Below are 21,479 nucleotides of genomic sequence, written 5' to 3' on the forward strand. Positions count from 1 at the left end.
TAAATTGGTTTCCTTTAATATCTTGTAGACTTTTAACCAAACTAGAAAACTAGCTATTTGAGGCTTTGTGTTCTTTTCACTTTTATTCGTTCACCCTGTGTGTTTCTTTATCTTTCACTGGTGGGTTCCTAATCTGGGATAGGCTGCTTTATACATAAACCAGCATAATGTTTTCAGTAACATTTGTGCCTTTTCTCAATGACAAGTAACCAGAAATAAACCTAAAATACTGATGGCAAATACAGTACAGGAAAAACAGAAATACTTTCAGCTGAAGGTCCATCAAGTAGCCTAGCTAAAATAAAGTACAGACGCACAGTGCAGGAGATTGGATACCTTTAGAAAATGATTGTGGGCCTACTCGATTATATTGGGTATCGGCACTAATTTAATGGATATTTCATTCTTAAACAATGTTATCAATAATACCTTGTGAACATTTAAGATCTTCTGTTTTATTTGAAATCTTGATCATCAAAGCAACAAGTAACTATCACAGTTTATCAGTTGATGTAGTGGTGTACAGGTGTAGTGGTTAGAAGTAGTGCAGTAGAAGAATTAGAGTAAATTAAAATAAATGGAATATTTATTTCTTGGTAAACAGGAGTGGCATTTCTACACAAGTTAGACAGAAGATTAAAGGTAACAGCAGGATGTGTAATGTGATAGGCTATTGTGCTGACATGAAGTTAAAAGATAGTATTTCTTGTCTGGGTATGGCTATGTTGTTTACCTTTTAATGTTTTTTATACTGTGACTTTTTTAATCACCCTCTCACTCTCTACAAGAATCTCCTTTCCATCCTCTCTCGCCGCTCTTCTCATCTCTCTCTTCTTCTTTGTCAGGAGGTAAAAAGCCACCACACTTCCCACCACCAGCAAACTTAGGGCCAGAATAACAAGTCCCAGTGATAGTAGGTGAGAGATTTCTACTCTGGACTGGTTCAGTTGGTCCCACAGCCCCACGGCTACACAGCTGAAGCCAATGATAGTCCCCCATGAACCAAAGGCCAGCATGCAGGAACCACAGGACAGCTCAGCACCCCCCGTCACCACAGTGATGCCCGCCAATGAGACGACTCCTCCTGGTAAGGTCACTGTGTCAGCTTTAGGGTCATAGGTGACAGTTGAATTAACGTCTGATAAAGCTGATGCGTCAAGTGTCTCCATCTTGGTTGCCATTGTTGGTTTTGATTCTTTAGCTTCTTTCTTCTTCTTCTTCTTCTTCCTTGTCACACCTACAACATGGCACATAGTACTGATTAAAATCTATCCAGTTTTTTATTTCCTCTCATGTTACTTTAAAATTGTGTTATCTTTCCAACTTGTCAATGAGGCTATATGATACGTACACTGACAGAAATCTTCACAAGTAAGAATACATGGCATTATTTTACTACAGCAACATTTCCTTAAAGATGTCTAGTGTCGCATTGACACACATTTTCCAAAACAACCTGAAATATTTAACACCTTATAGTTAACTTTTTGGTTGTCTTAATTAAAGGTCATGAGGCAAATCATAACATTGTAATGTGACATAATTATGTAACATAGGTAAATTAAAAAAAACATTCCAAAGCTCCCTGGATTTAACTTAACTGAATTAACACACTAAGCTCTTGACTTAATTCGAGATAATAATGCATGTGTGTGTAAAAAGTTTTTACTGGCCTCTCTCGTTGTATGTCTAAGATTAGATAATAACTTATGTATTGTAACTTGAGTGCAGGAAACTGTGATTAAGTCATAACATTAAGGCCATGCATATCTTTATCTTTTTATATATTTAAGAGGAATATGAAAGATACGTTACCTTGCTTAAACGAGAAAGTTAGACTGATAAATATGTTATTGCAAAATGAAAACACTTTATTAATATGGATTCAGAAATTCTTAAATTAAATAACATGTACAAAGTAGAGTTTTGCTTACCCCGGTGTTGAATCAGAAGCTTGGATGTCAGTGGAAATAACATTCATTGAAGGTCCTTTATTTCTTTGATGTTATTTATTCTCCAGCTCTAAGTGATGTTAGTGAAAGCCTTAAAATGCTGCTGACTTTCTCTCGGCACAGTGGGTGTCCAAATGGTTACATGGGGCTCATGTGCTGGTACCTTTATCATACATACGACACAACATGAGGCCTCACAAGATGGTGGACACAATTGCCAGGATTGTTGGCATCGTTTGTTTGTTCCTCTCTTTCCTTGTGTTCAGAAGGAAGCTCTTGTCTGTCATTACGCATCATTATAACCCATTACCAGATATTTATCTAAGAGCAACTCCCTTCCTCTTTCCCTCTCTCTTTCAGTCTTAAGTTTTGGGTTGTTTCCCACCAAGGTATTGTTTTGGCTGAGAGTGGATTTTTCTTCTTAAAAGCATTCTCCTGTTTGACATTCCCATTTCTCAGGACACATTTAGTGAGATGCAGATTATTTTGTCATGGGATCTTACTCCTAAAATTTCAGGACTATTTTGGAATATGATTGGGAATGAGGATTAGGAGTTTGCTGCTGTTGTAGAGAACATGTTGAAAATTTCTGTTGCCGTAGCAGCTCATTGGGAAATAACCACCAGTAATCACGCACAGATGGATAAACAGACTTTCATTACAAACTAGTTCCTCATTTCCACAGTATACCCCCTACACGAATGAGTTGGCCTGACCTCCTTTGTTTATACTTAGTGAAGCAGATTTGCGGTATATATGTCAGGGCTGATGTTAAACTGGCTCCCAGGTTGAAGCTTTAACACAGGTGAGATTTATTCTGCCAGTAAATAGGCTATCATGCTGCCAAGCCAACTGGGATGTTGCCAGTGGTTAGTCAGTGACCTAATTACAGCTTTTTAGATGTGTTGAATTCTACTATTGATAAACTCTCACCTCTTACTGACTGCAAAAGCTGTATATATTTAATATATACTGTATGTTTAGCTCTGAATGTTGCAAAGCAAAGTGATGGCTGCTCTAAAGATATTACGAGTGATTAATTGAATCTTGAGCAGCATTATTGTGCTTCAATGCTACAGCCTGTGTTCAGACTTCGACATTATATGGCTCCTCACCTTCTACACAAGTAGAAAGCATTTCCAAAGGGACGACAAATCCTTGCTTGCCCTAGCTCTCGCAATTAGTCGAGTCCAGGGTATAGGTCATATGTCAGGGATTTTTTTGTGGAGAGGAGGGGCTAATTCTATTGGGCATGACTTTCACAGGATGAAGATGATGGTAATTGGCTAAGTGTTGGATTGGGTGGGACAGGGCGGGGCGTTAGTAATCCAATAGATGGACTCACTGAGCATATTTATGGAACAAAGCAAATCCTGACGCACAAATAACACACAAATGATCATTTTACAGTGTAATAAGCAGCATATGAATTCCAATAATGCTGGTTACCTATATGCCTTGTCCTTCTCTCACCATACTTATCTTTGTGCGCATATATTACACAAACTCTGCATATTCCTTTTCCTGCATGCAAAGTCTAAAACAACAGTTAAGACAATCAAGATAATACTTTAAGTCAAGCAGACACAAAGACCTGCCTCATGACTTAAATGTGTCAGCCAACGTGTCATGAAGGTAATTTGATGTGCTGATTACTGGAAGGTGATGGGGGGTGACAATGTGGATACTAAAAAACAGAAAAAGAACCAAAGGCTCAGGACTACAGTACATGGAACTGGGAGAAAAAAAAAAATCAAACCAATTAAAAAAAAAGGCAAATCATGACCGTGCATGTTTATATGAGTCAGAAAGAGACAACACTCTTTTAAGTATTAAATCTAACCTGGGACCAAAAAGGAATTGGGCAGTAAAACATCACTGTGAAAGAAAAGAGGCAATATTACAGCTGAGGTTGGACAGGAAGGAGGTCATGCAACAACAAGGCCTGCAAAGATGATGCAAAGGGGCATACTGTAGGTGGGATTGAAGGTGGAGGTGGGTGGGAGAAGGGAGTTAAACTGCCTGGACAGATGGTAAACTGGAATTAGATGTCAGTGGTCACCTAAACCCATTGAAAGGCCAGCACAGAAATAGCAGTTGTACTGGTGGAGAAGCTGGTTTTTAAAAGCCACCTGTAGATATGTTTACAAAAACATTTCTACTTATCTGTTGAGTCATAATTTTTTATGACTGTTGGACTCAAATACGTCTCAATATGATTAAAAGGTGAACTCAAATAAAACAGTGAAATGCACTGAGCCCAGGTTGATAGATAAGTATTGAGTTATGAAGTCATTAAAAAATACACCTCCACAAAGCACAATCATGTTAATAATATAACAGAGGAATTGATTCAGCACTGTCATTTTTGAGAACTTTCTAGTCTTCAAGACCCAATAGAGGAAATTAGTATCCGGGGGTTCATTTTAGTCTAAAGCTCAGCCACCTTAAATCCCGCATTAACAGAATTATCTCGGTCATCCTTGGTAGGAGTGTGTTTTCCCCTGCCCTCCTTATCCGTCACTGTCTTACTGTCGAGACTCAATCCTCCAGCCATCGCCTGCCCTCACAACACACAGGTAAGCTTTGCTGACATTTTTCATCATCCTGACAGTGTCATTTACTTCGCAATATCAACTCATTGTCATAATTGTCATTGTCAGTTTTTTCTTTCTCAATCACTTGCAATTTACTCTCCAGCATCCACAAACAGGAGAGCTCAAGCTGAGGAACAAAACATTTTGATCACAGAAGAAGCGCAGGTGGCAAAAGAGAAGATAACAACTCAGGTGGCAAAGATTTGCCAGTGAGTTTGTCGGAACTGACATACTGCTAAAACACTTAAAGCAACTACAATGGGGAATTCCACCAGTAGCGCACTATCAAAGGAGATCCTGGAGGACCTGAAGCTCAGCACCAAATTCACTGAGAATGAGATCAGCCAGTGGTACGAGAACTTTCAGAAGCAGTGCCCGACAGGCCGCATATCACCCGAAGAGTTTGAGCAGATTTACACACGTTTCTTTCCTGAGAGCGATGCCAAGAGCTACGCTCGACATGTGTTTCGCTCCTTCGACACCAACGACGACGGCACATTGGACTTCAAGGAGTACATCATTGCGCTGCACATGACCTCCACCGGGAAGACGACCCGAAAACTGGAGTGGGCCTTCTCGCTGTTTGATGTCGACAAGAATGGATACATCAACAAGACAGAGGTGACGGAGATCTGCCAGGTGAGGGTGATGCATGTGTCATGTTGAAGACTACAGCGATAATAATGAAAGGATGAGACGGGCAGTAATGTTATCCACTACAATGTGATTATTTATCAGATAAAGATAATCATTTGTAAGCATTGCTCTTCTCTTTTGGAGATGTTTATCAAAATAGGTTGACAAGGTGCAGTAAAGACAGACATGCTAATTTGATAGTTAGGTTCTTTTGCTCCTGCAGTGTAATCATTTGGTGTCAGGGGTTCAGGCTGTACTGCTACTAAAAGTCATCAGGGAAAAGATGTATTCTAAGCTGTCAAAGCTTCAACAGAAGACAAACTGAGTAATAGGATTACTTGACTTCACCAATCCAATCCAATTGTGCCTCAGTTAGCGCTACTTTTCTCATATAATTTTAACATTTCTTGGATTTGAAGTGTTTTTGAGTTGGAGATGTGACTCCAGGGGTTATTTTTTAAACAATTTTGAGTATTGTGGGTTGTTGTACTGCACAACATTGTTGGGTTTGCACACTCACTTATTTGTCCCTTATAAATATAGCTGCCTTTTAATGTAAAGTGGTGGTCTCTCTAATGTTATGTAGGTCTTAATACTAATCGGTGGCACAATTAGCAGTTCTATATTAGCCTTGACGTCCTGATAATCTCTGTGATAACAGGTTTAGTTCTGATACAATACAGGTAGTCACACTCTTCAGTTAGACTGCTCTCATATTCTCTGTCAGTAGAAACGCTGCAGATAATTCAGTCCAATCCATGTTTTCTTTATCATCCATGTGGCTAACTCTTCTGAATGCAGTTTATTTATATTATTAGCTTTCTAATTGTGGTGGTCCACTGTTTTAATATAATAATCAAAACTCAGTCTGATGTAGGTTCTAAAGTGTCTTATCTTCTGTTTGATGATAGATTAAATTGTAATGTAAGAGGTTTGAATGGACCCGCTCAGCATTCAGCTGGAACTGTAATGGGATTAAAATCCTGGCCAACTGGTCTCTGGTCATATCCACTATGTTTACAGTCACTGTGCAAAGTGGCATTCATTTGAAAGCAAAAAGGTCACAAACACACGTCTAAATCAGAGTCAGTGGAGAGGAAGGCAGGCAGAAACAGATGTTCTATATCTAGAAAACATCATTACATAATTTTTACAGAAACATCATTTAATGATATCTGTTTTCATGTGTAGGTTTGAGATGGGATAAAAATTAGTGAGAAAGGCAGGCTACTTATAAATTAAGTTGAGTATGCTTTTCTGATAAACCTCGATTATTTAAGGGAGGATATAAAACAAATAATTTTTTTTTATGTATTTGTAACTATTTGTCATCTCAAAGAGACACCACAAGAGAGCAGAGGAAGGCCAAGATGAAGGGTGAGCGCAGGCAGGCAGGGAGGAAAAGAAAAGCCATCTTGGTGTTTGGCCTGTGGCCTGAGTCTTGGCACTAATCCATGTTAATCTAGGTGTCTTAAATGTGGGAGATGAGTGCTTCCTCTCTAAGTGGGACACACACTTAAAATCCTGAACCCAAAGTGCACAGTCATTTACAATCTGCTTGAATCCAAGTGGCCCATTGAAGATCAACTCTCTCTGAAAAATGTCACACAGGCCGGATGTGCAGCTGCAGGCTTCTGAATTATTCATTTTGACACAACCTGACCTGTGCATCTTTAATTTAGATATTTTTTAATGCTAATATATTATATATATATATATTGTGTTGACCAAGCACTCAAGGATTGCTCTTGTGGCTGCATTTGGTTGGCAGATCTGCTGTCATATGGGGATTGCAGGGTAAAGTTTGTATGTTAGATTTAATTGTAGGTTACCACTACTAATCCTGATTTAGCTTTGTTTTTGTTTGATTTTCAGCCAAATTGCACCAAGTATACCAGATGTAATACGTGAGGTAGTTGGTGCAAGTACTGTCTTTTTTGCAAAAGAAGGTCCATCAACATCAACTATGCACAAAACACTAATTAACTTGAAATGTATAGTCTTATTCACATGAAGAAAATTAGCTGTTAGCTTACTCAATTGTCCTAAAGGCTAAATGCTACTTTGTATGTTCACATTTGTTTTTACCTGCTGTGCTGTATGTTCCATACATTAATTGTGTAACAGAAATGGGACTGCTTTATCAACGATCTTATACCCAACCCCCTCCTCAGGCCATATTTAAGCTGATCCCCAAGGAGGAGCAAATCAAGTTACCGGAGGATGAGAACACACCCGAGAAGAGAGCCAACAAGCTGTGGTCCTACTTCGAAAAGAAAGACAACGGTGAGAGAGAACGCACACATGGCACACGTGTGTGTACAGTATATGTTGCATCCTGACGTGCAGGGCAGAGCGTTCTTACCCCTATGGATTTATGTTGAGGGGAAGATAAAGTCAGTATAAGCTCTTACTACCTTTCCTCAGCAGCTGCTCCTACATCCTCCAGCAAAGATTATATGCTACAATCAGCTGTTTTGGCTTAATAGCAACACAAGCGGTAAATCCACCTGGAGCAACATCCCCAGTTACAGCATCGCTTTGTGTTGTGCAAGTTTTATTATGTATGTAGTGAAACCTTATGTGACTCCTCTGCATTGCATGCCACTCTCACATAGCACACCCACACAGGAGATAAGAGGGGATTTCTTAGATAAGTCATTATTCAACTACATCTTATATATATGGCTTGATTACTATTTTTAGTTCCTCATGTAACGTCTCTTCTTTATTTTCCCTCACAGAGCGACTGGCTGAAGGAGAGTTCATCAAAGGAGTGATTGAAAACGAAAATGCAATGCGACTCATTCACTACGAACCACTCAAACAATAAAGTCATTCCTGTTTTATCCCCCTCTTCTTCTTTTTCTCTCGTTAGGCTGTTTCCTTTCTCTTAAGCCGCTGTTTTCTCCTCTTTCCCTTCTTCCTCTTTAATCCACTCAACTCCTCTGTGTAAATACTCGTTTCTGCAGTGTCTTGGTCGCAACTAACGTTTCAGTAAGTTTCGTTCCTGTCATGTTATTGTTTAACTAATGTTTGTCAATCATCACGCTAGTCATAGCGTAGTGTTTTAACTGGTCCAGCTAAAGAAGAGTAATGGTGTCTATATTGAGGCAATACATAAACTATATGTATCTGGAGTTTTTATGATAAATATTGTCTTATTAACTACATTTGGAATGATTAAAAGGAATTTGGGCTGTGAAGGAACAAACAGTTTGACAAGTATTAAACAGCTTGTTAGGGTTTTTTTTTACAGAAACTTGACATTTCATAATAGAGAAGTAGCTGGAAAGTGTTGAACTTTATTCACTTTACAATAAATAAAAGGATTTCTCATACATCTGCGCTTTGAAAATCCATTTATTTATCTTTCCCCACATAACAATGGACGTGCCTATGACCATGAAACGTTTTAAATAATATCACAACGTCAGTTGACAAAAATTGCTGCTGTTGGTCTTAAAGTTCTTAATGTTTCAGTTTTATTTATCCCTGACAGTAAATCCAGGATTATCCCAAATGTATAACCTATGTACAGTACGGTGAATGTCGATATCTCTTTGGCTTTATATATTATTGAATGTGTAAGTTCACATTCAACAGAGTAAATACCAGGCTGTGATATCCATTTTGGAATAATTATGTTCCTTAAACTGTAATGTTTCACAGTGCAGCTTCTTTGAATGTACAGTCTGTGGATGCACTCCCCCCACTCCAACCCCATCCCTTAACATGCCTACAGTCTCTCCTCACCCTTATTCCTACTCCATCCCATCCAACTCGGGATTACTGGTTTACACATAATCTTCTGTTCAACATCAGAGAGCAGACTTTTCAAAATCTCTGTAATCTTTCTTTCCCGATGTGTCTATCTTACGGGTTTGTCTTTGCATCTGCAGGGAGAGGCTGTTTGATGAAGATCAGGCCATACATGAATTGAATTGAAATGCTGTCACTGTCAGAAGTTTGATTGATTGTTCCGCTAAAATTAATGAGAACATAATTCATTTTTGCTCTAAAGGGGTCGACTGTTCAGGCAGAAACATCCATCTCATCAATGCAAGAAAACAATAGAAAGAGATAACATTGCATGTTTAAACATAAATAATACAATTATATTAAGGTTTATAATAATTAACACGAAGAGATTATTACTTAAAACCATGAGGCACTGAGAAATACCCAGACGACACGCAGACTTGCATGTCAGTGTGACCTCTACATATATTGTAGTCTTTAGATTTTGGCCTTCCAGTTCAGTAAGTTTCTCCCAAATTCTGTGACAGTCCAGTCATTGAGAGTCAAAGAAAAGAAGAAAAAGATCTTTTTCCTCACACTGAACATCATCCAGCAAGGTTCTTTCACTTTTTCTGGTTTATGGATATAAATGATCCTCTAGCAGGGTGAATCAACCCGGTCCATGGCATCCTCCATCTCATCCATCTCCCTTTCACAGTCTTCACACCCGTCTGGCCCACAACCTCCCACCAAAACCAGCGTTGGTACGTCCCCATTTCCCACTCCGACCACACTGCCATTCGGGGCCCAAGCTACATCGATCATGCCCTCTGGGCACTGCAATAGGCCGCTTACTGAGTAGAGCCCTCCTCCTGTAACGACCTCATCATAAGCCGGAGCATGAGTGGCGGCTCTTGCTTCCTCCAAACGCAGCCTCTGTCTTCGTCGAAGCTCGATGATAGTCTTTGTATAGGAGTTGAGTGTGACCACAGCAGCACCCATACAGCAGCTGAAAGACACCCAGGCCAGACTAGGTGCAGAGAAGATATGTCATTATAGCTTTTGTATTACAACTATTGCATGTGTATACTTGTAAATTACAGGTTTGTTTGCTCTTCGTCGCCAAAGAGGAGCCACGTACGCAAATGACCAGCCGTAGTCCCAGGACTGAGGTCTCCAGTCTTTGGGTCCCACAATGACAGTCATCTGAAATACTGTGGTGAACATCATGTGGGCCACCATCCCAAGAAGACCTGCAGGGAGGATGCAACAAATAAAACAGAGAATAAATCGAGAAAAAACAGATTAATAGACTATAAGATAATTATATTAGGCAATATGTGGTCACGTTAAAGTCTATAATTGAAGGGCAAGCCAATTCTCACCTGATAACACAGTACAGATCGCTGCATATGCATTGATTTTGAGCGAGTGCATCTCTTTATGGGAACACAAGAATTCGAGCCACATCAGCAAAAAGCCCATCCCAAGCAGGCCGATGTATGTAAACTCTGAAACAACTGAGAGCCAGAGCACACCTGCAAGATATGAAGTAAAAAATAAAAAACTGAAACACACATTTATTAACACACACGTGACTGCACATAAAAACAGGTAAAGTAGCCAGAAACAACTCTTTAATGGTTTTTGACTCATACTCTACTCACCTTGTGTCTCTCCTGGTGTTAGATCTATAAAACTTCGACATTTCTCCCCTGCAAACAAAATGTTCAGGAAAATGAAGGGGAAAAAACGATGTTTGTCAGGTTTTGAAAAGGACCTTAAAATGTGTTAAAACACAGATATACAAGTGTAGCTAATACTTTTTGGATGTGCTTTGTGAGTGTGCTTTGTGGAATCACCGTCATTGTGTTTCTCACAGCTTTCCCAGAAACCAGTGTGGAAGTATCTGAAAGCAAACTTGTCTTCTCCTGTCTCCCAGATGTAGTGGACCGCATTGGCCAGCTGCCTCTGTCTGATCTTGGCCAGCTCATCCCTCCTGGCAGGAGACAGGGTACGATTGAAGGGGTTCTGAGTGGGACTCTCTGTTTGACAATAAGAGAACCACATTAGGTACATATATGTGCCTTAATCCTGAAATGGATAATCGATTTGGTAGCATGAAAATTGTTTTTCACCACTTTAGACATAAAAACTCCAATGCATTCATGCTCACAAACATATTTAACATTTGAACCAATTAAGACTTGCATTTCTTCGTAGCGTGCAAGCAAAACCATGTGCACAGGAGTATTGCCGTGAAAAGGCGAGACCAGATACAAAGAAACAACTGATTTACTCTGAAAATAATTAAAACACAAATGTACAACATGTGCATGAACAAGCAGTCACGGAAACAAATGGAAGTGCAAATAAACAGAAGTAGAATTCTGTGCATGTGTATGCACATGGATGATCTATAAAGCCAATTATGATCCCTAACATGGGTCTGATGTTTAACAAAGATTGTTGACACACATATACATGATGGATTCTTTGATATTTTCAAACCTTGAAAAATTAATGCTTTTTAAAGTGCATTTTGCAAACAGGTTTGAGTTAAGGAGAAATGCTGGAGCTCCAGTATGGTCTTTAAAAAGCATTCTGGGATACAAATCACTGCGCATAAAACATGCGCGGGTCGGTCCTCAATAGTGACATGCTTCTGTTCAGATTCGGGGCTGTCAGACGACCACCTTCTCTTCCCATTTACGTCATTTTTATGTAAAATTGTGGAGTAATATCTGCCACAGTAAAGTTAGTTATTTCTATATAAGTACTTAAAGTACATGAGGGGATCAAAGATGTGTCCTTTATGCAGGAAGAGCTGTTAATGTCAGTGTGGATTAAGCGTATCTGTTGACAAATTAAAAAGCATACAGCAGGCAGTGTAAACCTCCCCTCGGTGGGTGAATAAACCTTTGGTAGCTATACTCTCAAACTCCAGAGATTAACACTGAGCCAAAATTAAGTACACTGTGGTCCGAAAGGTATGGGCAAAAAGAGATTATAAAAACACTGAAACCAAGGACAATCAGTTTGTAACAGGTGGAGAAGCATGTCATATTATCCGGTCAGATTATTTTGAGGTATTGGTTCAAAAGTCAAGGCCAAAACTCTGGGATAAGTCAGAAAGCTGCATTTTAAATCTTTACACCATTTGAAGTGATTTATGTCAATAAAACAATACTATCCCTTCTGTCAGGACCTATAACCTGAGCTTGGAGTAACCTCAGTTTGTCTCGAGGCCTTGAACAATTTAAGGTAGAATATTAGCAACTTTTAACATGGACCATATAGCTCATATTTTTGGGGCCTAAATTACTTATTGGTACAAAACATTTCGGAATTGCTCCACTAGATTGCTTCAGTCAGCAGCAGTGAGACCTGTATGGCATCCTGTTTTTTGTGGGGCGGCTGAGGTAGAGTGGGTAGTCTCTTAGCCAGAAGGTTGGGTGTTTGATCCCCAGCTACTGCAGCCACATGTCCGATGTTTTCTTGGGCAAGACACTTAACCCCAAGTTGCTCCTGCTGCTTCAGTGTGTATGAATGGGTTTAGCTAATACTAATGGATACTTAACACAGCAGCCTCTGCCATCAGGGTGTGAATGTGTAGGTGTGACATTCAATTTGTTAGAGTATTTTTTTTAAGTGTACCTTAGGAGTTTTGAGTTGAAATATGAACATGTTGCCACAGATATCAGTCAGCAGGACACTTTTTGGTGTAGCTGTTTATATGCTCACTATGGTTTTATCCACCTGTTCTTAGCAGACAAAGGGACAGCTTTAAACCAAATTAAAGATTAATATTCAGACACACCCCTACTGACTCAGTTAGATAAAACAAAGTTTAGTTTATGTTCTCATTCAAGTTTAGAATTTTCTATTTATACAACTGCATAAATGTCTTTCACACAAATATACAGCATGTATGAACAACACAGGACATATTATTCCACTCAATGTATCTCACTATGATGTAAGGTCACATTTTTATGTACTTTGTTGCTATTTGCATACTTAATATATTCAATGTTAGCTAGAAAACAAAGCTTTTAGAGCTAAATCTCAAAACTCCATGTAACATACCTGGTTTGGAGGTACTAACACCTAAGACTTATGCTCCTGAGTTTTTATCAAAGCATGCTGTTCATTCTCAAATTTAGTTGAAAACTATCAGAAACTTTCTGCCCCCCCTCTGTGTTTATGAGTGTGGAGCTGAAGGACAGAAGTTTAGAAACATTAAAGGAAACAAGTCAGCAGCAGAAATCCCCAAATAACCCTCAAACATCTTGGTAAGATGAAAGACAATGAAATATCTCTGTACCTGTGGTGTAAGGCTCACTGTTGTTCTGACCACAGTTCTTCATTTTGACAGGCGACAGGCAGAGGGGCTTCACCACCTTGTGGGTGCCCTCACACCAATACGAGGTGCAGAGAGCCAGGATGGAGAGAGCCAGAGCCAGAGTGGTCAAGGTCAGGGAGAGCAGGGAGCGAGAGCGACGGGACATACCCTCCAGCATGGCCACGCAGGGGATGGGGGAGGCCAGAGAGAGAGGGAGAGAGGAAAAGGTGAAACAAAGAGAGGGGCGAACAGCACGTGGGGACAGGACAAACGGGACAGAAGGTAGGAGAGCCGTCACAGATGGAGCCGAGAGGGCAGAACAGATGCTTTGGGGAGGTTTTAAGTTGTGATGTGCTGCCAGGTTTAAAAAGAAAACAAAGATAAATGTGATGTAATAGTGAGGGATGAAGATGACTAAACACAGATGACGAAGCAATACTGTAATGCAGCGTGACAGAGATAAAGAGAGGGAGAGAAGGGGGAGAGAGTGGGATGAGATGCTCTGAAGTTGATACACGTGGGAAAGGAAGGACAGATGGGAGGAGAAAATAACAAAAAAGGGGGATTTAGGTGGACGACGGTTTACACTGGGAGAGAAAAGTGGGATGCAAGGACATAACAGTATGCAGGCCAATCAGCATTAGCATGATACCCTGCTATGATCCCTATGGTGAAAGATGTGGCCAAACATCACCTATAGGCCCTCTTGTTACACGTTTTAGAGCAGTGTGGCCACACTGAAGCAGCATATGGTCATTTAAACGAACTGGAATTTATCCATTTAAGTTGTACATCTAAAGAGGGGATAGAGGACATTCTTAAATTCATTACCTGACTATTGAATAGGGCACAAAAAGGACAAAACTACAGCGTCCATTTGTCTACAAGAGTCTCAAAACTTCCTGAGGTTACAGAAGTCCTCCAGCTGTGTTTACAAAGGGGTTGTATGGAAATGGAAATGTTGCATCCAATGCTATGAGCTAAAATAATAACTCCATGCTTCCTGATTAACACACTCAGGCCTGACCCTTCTGCGCATCATGAGCTCAAATGCTGGACCCTCTGCAGGAGACAAGACGGAGAGGGGAGCAAAACAAGAGATTATTTTTATGATGAAATAATGGATAAAACCACAGGTCTAACTGGATTTCTTGTGCACGTAATCCCTGATAGTCTGTTCTAATCTGTTTGTATTAGGTGTGATTTAGTCTTAAATTACATTCTGACCATGTGTGCTGTCTGTCTCTTTCTGTCTTTCAGGCAGGGTCAGCCGACCACCCCTGAGATACAACAGAGCTTTAGTAAAACCAAGAGAAACTAGCACAATCCCTAATCTGCATGAGAAGAGATCCCTGGTGGATGAATAATAATGACAAAAATACATTCGGAAACAACTTTGACATGAAGGGACTGAATAAAACCTAATAAATGCTCAGAGGGAAACCACTGTTGCTGCATAAGGTCAACAGTATCGTAGCTAAAGTCAGTAATCTGTTTTGACTTTTCCATTTCTGTACGGAGATGTTTCACTGCATCTTTAAATCAGATTTTTAAAAAACAAATGTACTACATCCTAAATATTCTCTCCAGAACATATCTCTACAGCCTCTAGATTTTACCCTCTTATTTCTCTGTGATTTCTCTGTGATACCATATTGAGCCACTATGTTATGTTATGTTAATGTGACACATGAACCCCGAAAATGATAAATTGTTCACAGGTTTCTGAGATCAAATCTATTTTGTTTCAGATGCATCAGTATTTTGCATATCTTGAAAAATAAATAGAAGTTCATTCAAAGTCGACATACATCATTCAACCCGCAGTCATATGCAAAACTATTTGAAGGCTGTGTGTTTAATATATGAAAATACTCAGTGAAGTAAATTAAATGTGTTCATTTCAAGGCTGAATGTAAGGTTATCTTGATGTAACATCTAGTTTATACAATTAGGGAAATAGTGAAAAATATCTTCCAGGTAAACCCTAAATAAAATATATTTTATTGGAATATTGGTCCAAAACAAACTGATCAGTTTATTATCATAAATGGCGACTACAGTGGCACTCTGTAGGATGAATTTGGATATTAAGTTTTCCTAAGTTAAATGATTCATCTCAGTTGAAATATGTTGCAGCATCTGTTGAATGAATTCTGAATTAATTTTGAGCTTGAGTTATTTTTTTTTAAATGTTGTTGGCAGTTACCTGCTAGAGTTATTTTCCTTGTCCCTTGTTGTACCTCAGGTCAAACACGAGGTAACTGCGACAGTCGTACAACACTTTTCTCTTTCTCCTTCAATCCTCTGTTATCTCTGCCTTCTCCAAGAGCCCTTAATCAAAAAGCTCCTTAGGAACTTGATTTTAGTTTCTCCATCTTGAGCCTCCGTGTCACTCCCCTCTTCATCTTTCCCCTCTGTTTCTGTCAGCAGAACACCTCCTCCAGGACGAGCGTCAGTGATCCTTACCGCCACAGCCGCACTCCCTCATTTATCCCCACGTCCAGCAGTTAGACGGAGATACTCGACCGATGGAGCGGGTGGGTGTCTGTCTCCACACCACTCTGGACTCTGTTTTCTGTCTTTCTTGGGAATTTATGTCACAAACCCATCCTGAATCGTGTAATCCCTCTAAGTCCATCTGTTCTTGCACTGCCTCCTCTCTTCCAGTGTCTGTATCTTTGTAAAGGTGCTTCCTTTTCAACCCACCCACAAACAAAACCTTCAATTTACCACCACTTTCCACTCCTCCCTCTCACTAATTTGCCATTATTAGTTATGGAATAAATACACTTAGAGGGTGGATAAAAGTGTGAACAAATATAAATCCTCCCCCTCTCGCAAGGATTTGGCTTTGCACCCACGCTGCGTAAAGCCAAATCCTGTGCCCACTAAGTTAATTGTTTATATTTGGGTGCCAAATGTGGCGCCTTGAAAAACAGTGCAAAGACCTTTGCATAGTCACAATCATTTATTTACAATACGTATGTACAAAAACAAAAACAAAAAAACACAGAAAAAAGGCAGACACAAAAAAACATTTGTGCATGTTCGGGGGGGGGGGGGGGGGGGGAGTAGTTTAACCCCAGGCTTGAGATTTACAGTAATGCAGAACCAGTTTCCCATCGCTGCCAAAGCACTGAAAAGGACACATAAAGAGAGAGAGAGACATTTTAATTTATGCTAAATGTTTTTTTTTAATACAGACCTGTGAGAGAAGTTAAATGATCAAATGGAAAATCTGGACTTGCATGCCATTGCTGTTATTTAGGAAGACTTTTAATCAGTGGCAGTAGCATGCAGCTTCTCGCTTATTGCACCCTCTGTTGGTCAAAGCTCCACATGATCAGTCAATTCTATGTACTGAGCAAAGTGACTTTAAAAATGATATAGAATACTTCATTAAAGGCTGACAGACTAACCTCGGTAACAGAGATTAGGGAGGTGTCAAGTGCCAGGCTGGGCTGCTGACCATTTCTAACAAGCAGGTCCTGAGGAGAGCTATAGTGGTCTGCTCCCATCACCCACTTCACAGTGAGTTTGAGCTTTTACCCTCAGGTCATCATTTTAGAGCTCCTGTGAGGAAAACTAAAAGACTCCAGGTCTCATTTGTCCCTGTTGTTATTAATATATTACATAACAATTCGCCCTTAGGTTGCTCTTTTACTGCACATTTGCACACCAACACTTTACTAACTTAGAAGAAATTCCCATTTTGGTATGAGCTCTTGACTTATTGTATTGCAATGTTTTATATTATGTTGTCTGAGTTTTCTTTTAACTTTGTTTTAATTGAGTTTTACTGTGATGTTGAAACACGTAAGTCACAGGGCTTTGAAAAAAGAAGGAATATGTACTTACATCAAAAAGGATCCCTACATCTTGATCTGGTGATGGGGCAAAAGACTGGTTTACATAAATAAACTGAAAAAGAGAGAAAAGCTGTTACACATCAAAATTAAACACCATAAAATGTTGTTTTAGCCATCGACAAGACAAGACAGTGAAAAAAAACCTAATCCTTACCAGCTGTTCAGTGGCTTCAAGTTTGAGGAAGCGGGAGATGAACTGACCAAGGGACTGAACCGTCCTCCCCCTGTCCACTGCCCACTTCTTTGTCTTCATTATAGGAGTATCTCCCACTGCCTTCAACAACACATCAACTGAAAAAAAAAAGAAGAGAAACTAGAAAGTGAAAGTGTTGTTGACACCATCCAAACTGTTAAAGACAAGTTTAAACATGAAGTGGAGGATTTATGGAGAAGTGACACAACAAACTGATTCCTATTATTATTCTGACTGCTATTTCAGTGGAGAAACACAAACTACAATGACGTGCGTCTTCTAACTTGGGAGTGGGTCGTGCAGTTTTATGTCGCTCTATAATGAGCTGGTGCAGAGCAGACACCAATCATTTTGAGCAACCCGACAATTCCCTTTGTGAAATAATTCCTTACTTCATATACTGATATAATCTATTTGATGCCATATGTAAACGTTGAGATTCAATATTGCTTAACATTTGTCTGGTCGTGGATTCACTGAAAAATATTGAGTAGATTATTTAAAACTCTCACAGGACCCGACACCTGTGAGACATGTGAAAGACCCAAACATTTAGAAAACATAATAAATGGATCCTCAGGCATCAACTGAATTGTTAAAAGGTTAAGAATTTACAATCCTACGCTGCAATGATCTTATGATCAAGCTTTAGCTTTGTTATGAACAGTACACAACAAAATAGTTCCTCTACAGTCTCAATGATTGCAAATACAGAGCCATGTTAATGGTTACTACGATTCTGTATGTAGCAGGAATTATTACATTTCTTAATTTATTGAGTAGTATTTATTGTGTACCACAGTGTGTGATTACTTCAAATCTTAAAACCAAGAAATACAAATGAGGATTAATGGTCAGAGTTGAAAGTGTGAATCGCATAGATCCAACGATTGAAACGGAATGTTGTTAATAGAAAGTAAAATGTAAAACTTTTTATAACAAGATATAAACAAACTGAGATGGCAGTCTGATAGTTATGAGCTAACCGCAGCTTATTACTTTAACCTTAATTAACAATAAATATGTACAAGATTGCAACTAGCGTTAGACTAGTATTTAAATAAGTACGGAAAAAATGCAGCTCCATTGAGAAAATCTGCTTTAAATAGCAATAAAATTATATGTTGACTTTACAAAATCTAGCATTAGCTTTCGCCACTCTCCATACCACCAGTACCTTCTTTTTTTTTAAAAGCTAAATGCTTATTGGCTAAACCGAAGAAAACTCGATTCCTATTGGCCCAAATATCTGCCAATTGTCTCACACGTCACACACCCGGAACTACTTCTCATCTGACTAGTAACATTCCTTCTTCAACAACTTTAAAATACTGAATAACAGAGTGAAGTTTAAGGTGTGTTTCAACGCCTTACTTTTTTTCTTCTCTTCGTTCGTCGACGAGTCGTCTGAAGGTGGCTGTGACTCCTCTTTTTGTGTTTCTGTCGGGGACTCAGCATTGTCAGACATCTTCAGCTGACCACTTTCGGGTGGCTGTTGTTCCCACCCCACCTAAACAAGCCAAATGACTCGCGGTAGATGGACAGTTTCTATTGGTCCAAAGAAACGTCAATCTCCAACATGCAATTCTATTGGCTAAGCGCTTCTGTGGAGCCGTGTAAGCAAGGAAAGGCTGCTGAACTTGTGTCTTCTTGGCTACATGCTAGGTTAGTCATAGTTTTGACAAGCCTATTTGGTTTTTGATTATTTTTTTCATAATTAACGCACATTTATGTTGTATATGCTATTTTTATATGAATAATATGTTATGAAACGGGTAAAGGGTTGCATGTTTGTTGGTTTACAATCACACAGGAGGCGTCACCAGTAGTTGAACTTTTTACAGCCTGGGTGAACCTGCTGTCACTTCTTCTCTCAACTGGACCATTCAGGCACAGAAAGTAAGTTAACTTTCTCCTGATTTAGTTTGCTCTTTGCACCCTTTAGCTAAGGCAACTAGTATTTTTTGTCCAATCGTTATCAAAACAAGAAAATCATTCCTTAATTTGGCACAAATCTCAAGGTGGAAAAGTGCAATTGGTGTCACCGAGCTTTATTGTTCAGAGCGTGTGTGCAACTCTAATGTCCAGTTTCCCTTAATCTTAATACTGTTTGTCTTGTGAATTTATCTGAACACGACTTGTCTGTCTTTCCCTGTGACCTTGCTCTTGCAGTGGCAAACCTTGGTAGGCTCGCTTCTGAGGATGCGGTGCTCTTTCTGTGTGACATGCAAGAGAAGTTTAGACCAAACATCTTCCAGTTCAATAACATTGTCAGCAATGCAGCCAGATTGCTTCAGGTAATTAATACTCAACAACAACAATTATTACCTTATACAGTGTTTATAGATTTTAACTTATCTGATCAAATCTCCTTGTACGCTTCTCTCTCTGACAGGCCAGTCGTGTCCTCGGTATCCCCCCAATTGTTACAGAACAGTACCCTAAAGGCTTGGGTCCCACAGTACCAGAGCTGGGAGCAGCAGACCTGAAAGCTCATGCGAAAACTTCTTTCACCATGATGATAGAGGATGTAAAGAAGGAGCTGGATGCCCTGGGAAACCCCAAACAGGCTATACTGTGTGGAATAGAGGCGCACGCCTGTATTGCAGTAAGACCACATAATCATTTCTGCGGTTAATGACTTAAAATCCTTTGCAAACAAAAATTACGATACACAGAGAACCGAAAGTTCTGTCTTATGCTCTTACATGTGCAAAATGCATGATTTAAAGTGCAACTGAATGGATGGGTTTTTGTTGTATTAATTAAAATTATGGTTAGGGTGTTAACATGAAAGATGATTATAGATATTGAGCAAATATGCTGTTTAAGGTTATCTCATATTGTTATTATGTGTACCAGAGTTTCCAGACTCAAACAATGAAGTAAGACCTCTGGTTATTCTTCTCCACAGTGTACAGCATTTGACCTGATTGAAAGAGGAATGGAGGTTCATATCGTGGCTGACGCAGTCTCAGCCAGAAGGTATCTCCGCGATACAGCACTGTAATGACCTAGATTTAAAATATTGTGTTTCTGGATCTTCATACTAATGTGTTACTACTTCTGTGTCTCCCTCCACAGTCAGACAGACCGTCTGTTTGCACTGTCCCGACTGAAGCAGAGCGGAGCTTTCCTCACCACCACAGAGGCCGTTCTGCTGCAGCTAGTCCAAGATGCTAAACACCCAAAGTTCAAGCAGGTGCTTACTGCAGCTGCTTTCTGTTGCACTCATGTTACTCTAGTGTGTGAAGATGTGTCACAAATATGCTAAAACACAAAATGAAGGCAAGATATGATGTCTTGTCAGACTAGTAAGAGACGAGACGAAAGTAGTGCTGTAAATGAATAGTCGGTTCACAGATTGCAGCTTTAAGTTTGCAAAAATCCTACAGTTTTGAAAGCCTGACCATCATGTTACTAATGTTGTGAAGGGTGGTTTTCTTCAGCCACCCATTTAAATAACTTCAATTCCCACTACACGCGACAGGTTAACTAGAAGCAGCCCTCAGCCCCATATGTTTCCCTCCATTGGCTGCCTGTAAAATTCAAACATTAACTACAAGACCATTCTGATTACTGATCACCTTGTTCTAAAGTCCACTTTCTACCTTTCAAATAGTCATTTTATCTATCCCCTGCTCCAAAGCAAATAGCTGTACTGTAGTTTTAAGAGTTCTGGAGGGTTGTCTTATTGTCTTTTTCAAGCAGCGTCTAAAAACCAATTTTAAAGGAAATCAAGTTTATAGATCATTCTTCATATCTTGTATTTTGGTCAGTTTTGGTTTGACTGTCTCTTGAATAATATTTCAGTGTTTCAGAACATGCTAAATACATATAGCTTTACTTTTGTACGTTACAGATATTTTTTATTTGTTTGTTGACAGATCCAGCAGCTCATGCTCCACCCGTCACCTGACACCGGCCTCCTCGCCTTCTTCAGCGCTATGTAGACAGATCCTCACCAGATATTCTGCTCCATAGATACTGTACAGAATATGACTGCTGGCATAAAACTGTTGAAGTGCTTCAATAAAGTGATGCTGCTACTTTAAATGTGTTTCTGCTGTTCTTTTGTATTTCTGTGTCTATTGAGGCCCAAGCCGCAGAAACTGATACTTCCAGTTGTGACCGGCTGAAGAG

General features: G+C 39.6%; 5 protein-coding genes across 5 annotated transcripts; 2 read left to right on the forward strand and 3 right to left on the reverse strand.

Moving 5' to 3' along the window:
- Positions 1-746: 746 nt before the first annotated feature.
- LOC109993676 (transmembrane protein 100-like) lies at positions 747-2,237 on the reverse strand. Its single transcript, XM_020646708.3, has 2 exons — positions 1,935-2,237; positions 747-1,237 (listed from the first exon to the last, which is right to left on the reverse strand). Exons 1-2 carry the CDS (start codon positions 1,975-1,977, stop codon positions 747-749), a joined length of 534 nt encoding a protein of 177 aa, XP_020502364.2. The 5' UTR covers positions 1,978-2,237.
- A 2,199-nt stretch (positions 2,238-4,436) lies between these two features.
- On the forward strand, positions 4,437-8,526 carry rcvrn2 (recoverin 2). Its single transcript, XM_020646707.3, has 4 exons — positions 4,437-4,531; positions 4,653-5,188; positions 7,360-7,471; positions 7,930-8,526. The coding sequence occupies exons 2-4, from the start codon at positions 4,808-4,810 to the stop codon at positions 8,016-8,018; spliced, it is 582 nt and encodes a 193-aa protein (XP_020502363.1). The 5' UTR covers positions 4,437-4,531; positions 4,653-4,807; the 3' UTR covers positions 8,019-8,526.
- On the reverse strand, positions 8,285-16,125 carry LOC109993674 (germ cell-specific gene 1-like protein). Its single transcript, XM_020646705.3, has 7 exons — positions 15,481-16,125; positions 13,254-14,333; positions 10,789-10,971; positions 10,594-10,641; positions 10,312-10,464; positions 10,068-10,179; positions 8,285-9,956 (listed from the first exon to the last, which is right to left on the reverse strand). Exons 2-7 carry the CDS (start codon positions 13,447-13,449, stop codon positions 9,584-9,586), a joined length of 1,065 nt encoding a protein of 354 aa, XP_020502361.1. The 5' UTR covers positions 13,450-14,333; positions 15,481-16,125; the 3' UTR covers positions 8,285-9,583.
- Positions 16,126-16,229: 104 nt separating this feature from the next.
- On the reverse strand, positions 16,230-18,840 carry atg12 (ATG12 autophagy related 12 homolog (S. cerevisiae)). The gene is made up of 4 exons (XM_020646702.3): positions 18,711-18,840; positions 17,298-17,434; positions 17,133-17,195; positions 16,230-16,410 (listed from the first exon to the last, which is right to left on the reverse strand). The coding sequence occupies exons 1-4, from the start codon at positions 18,802-18,804 to the stop codon at positions 16,351-16,353; spliced, it is 354 nt and encodes a 117-aa protein (XP_020502358.1). The 5' UTR covers positions 18,805-18,840; the 3' UTR covers positions 16,230-16,350.
- Positions 18,841-18,850: 10 nt separating this feature from the next.
- isoc2 (isochorismatase domain containing 2) lies at positions 18,851-21,392 on the forward strand. Its single transcript, XM_020646701.3, has 7 exons — positions 18,851-19,001; positions 19,150-19,235; positions 19,509-19,633; positions 19,732-19,944; positions 20,251-20,321; positions 20,421-20,538; positions 21,224-21,392. Coding segments are annotated over exons 2-7 (594 nt in total). The 5' UTR covers positions 18,851-19,001; positions 19,150-19,234; the 3' UTR covers positions 21,290-21,392.
- The last annotated feature ends 87 nt before the right edge of the window (positions 21,393-21,479 follow it).

This window comes from Labrus bergylta, chromosome 8, assembly GCF_963930695.1.
Source record: "Labrus bergylta chromosome 8, fLabBer1.1, whole genome shotgun sequence".
In the NCBI taxonomy this organism is placed as follows: Eukaryota; Metazoa; Chordata; class Actinopteri; order Labriformes; family Labridae; genus Labrus; species Labrus bergylta.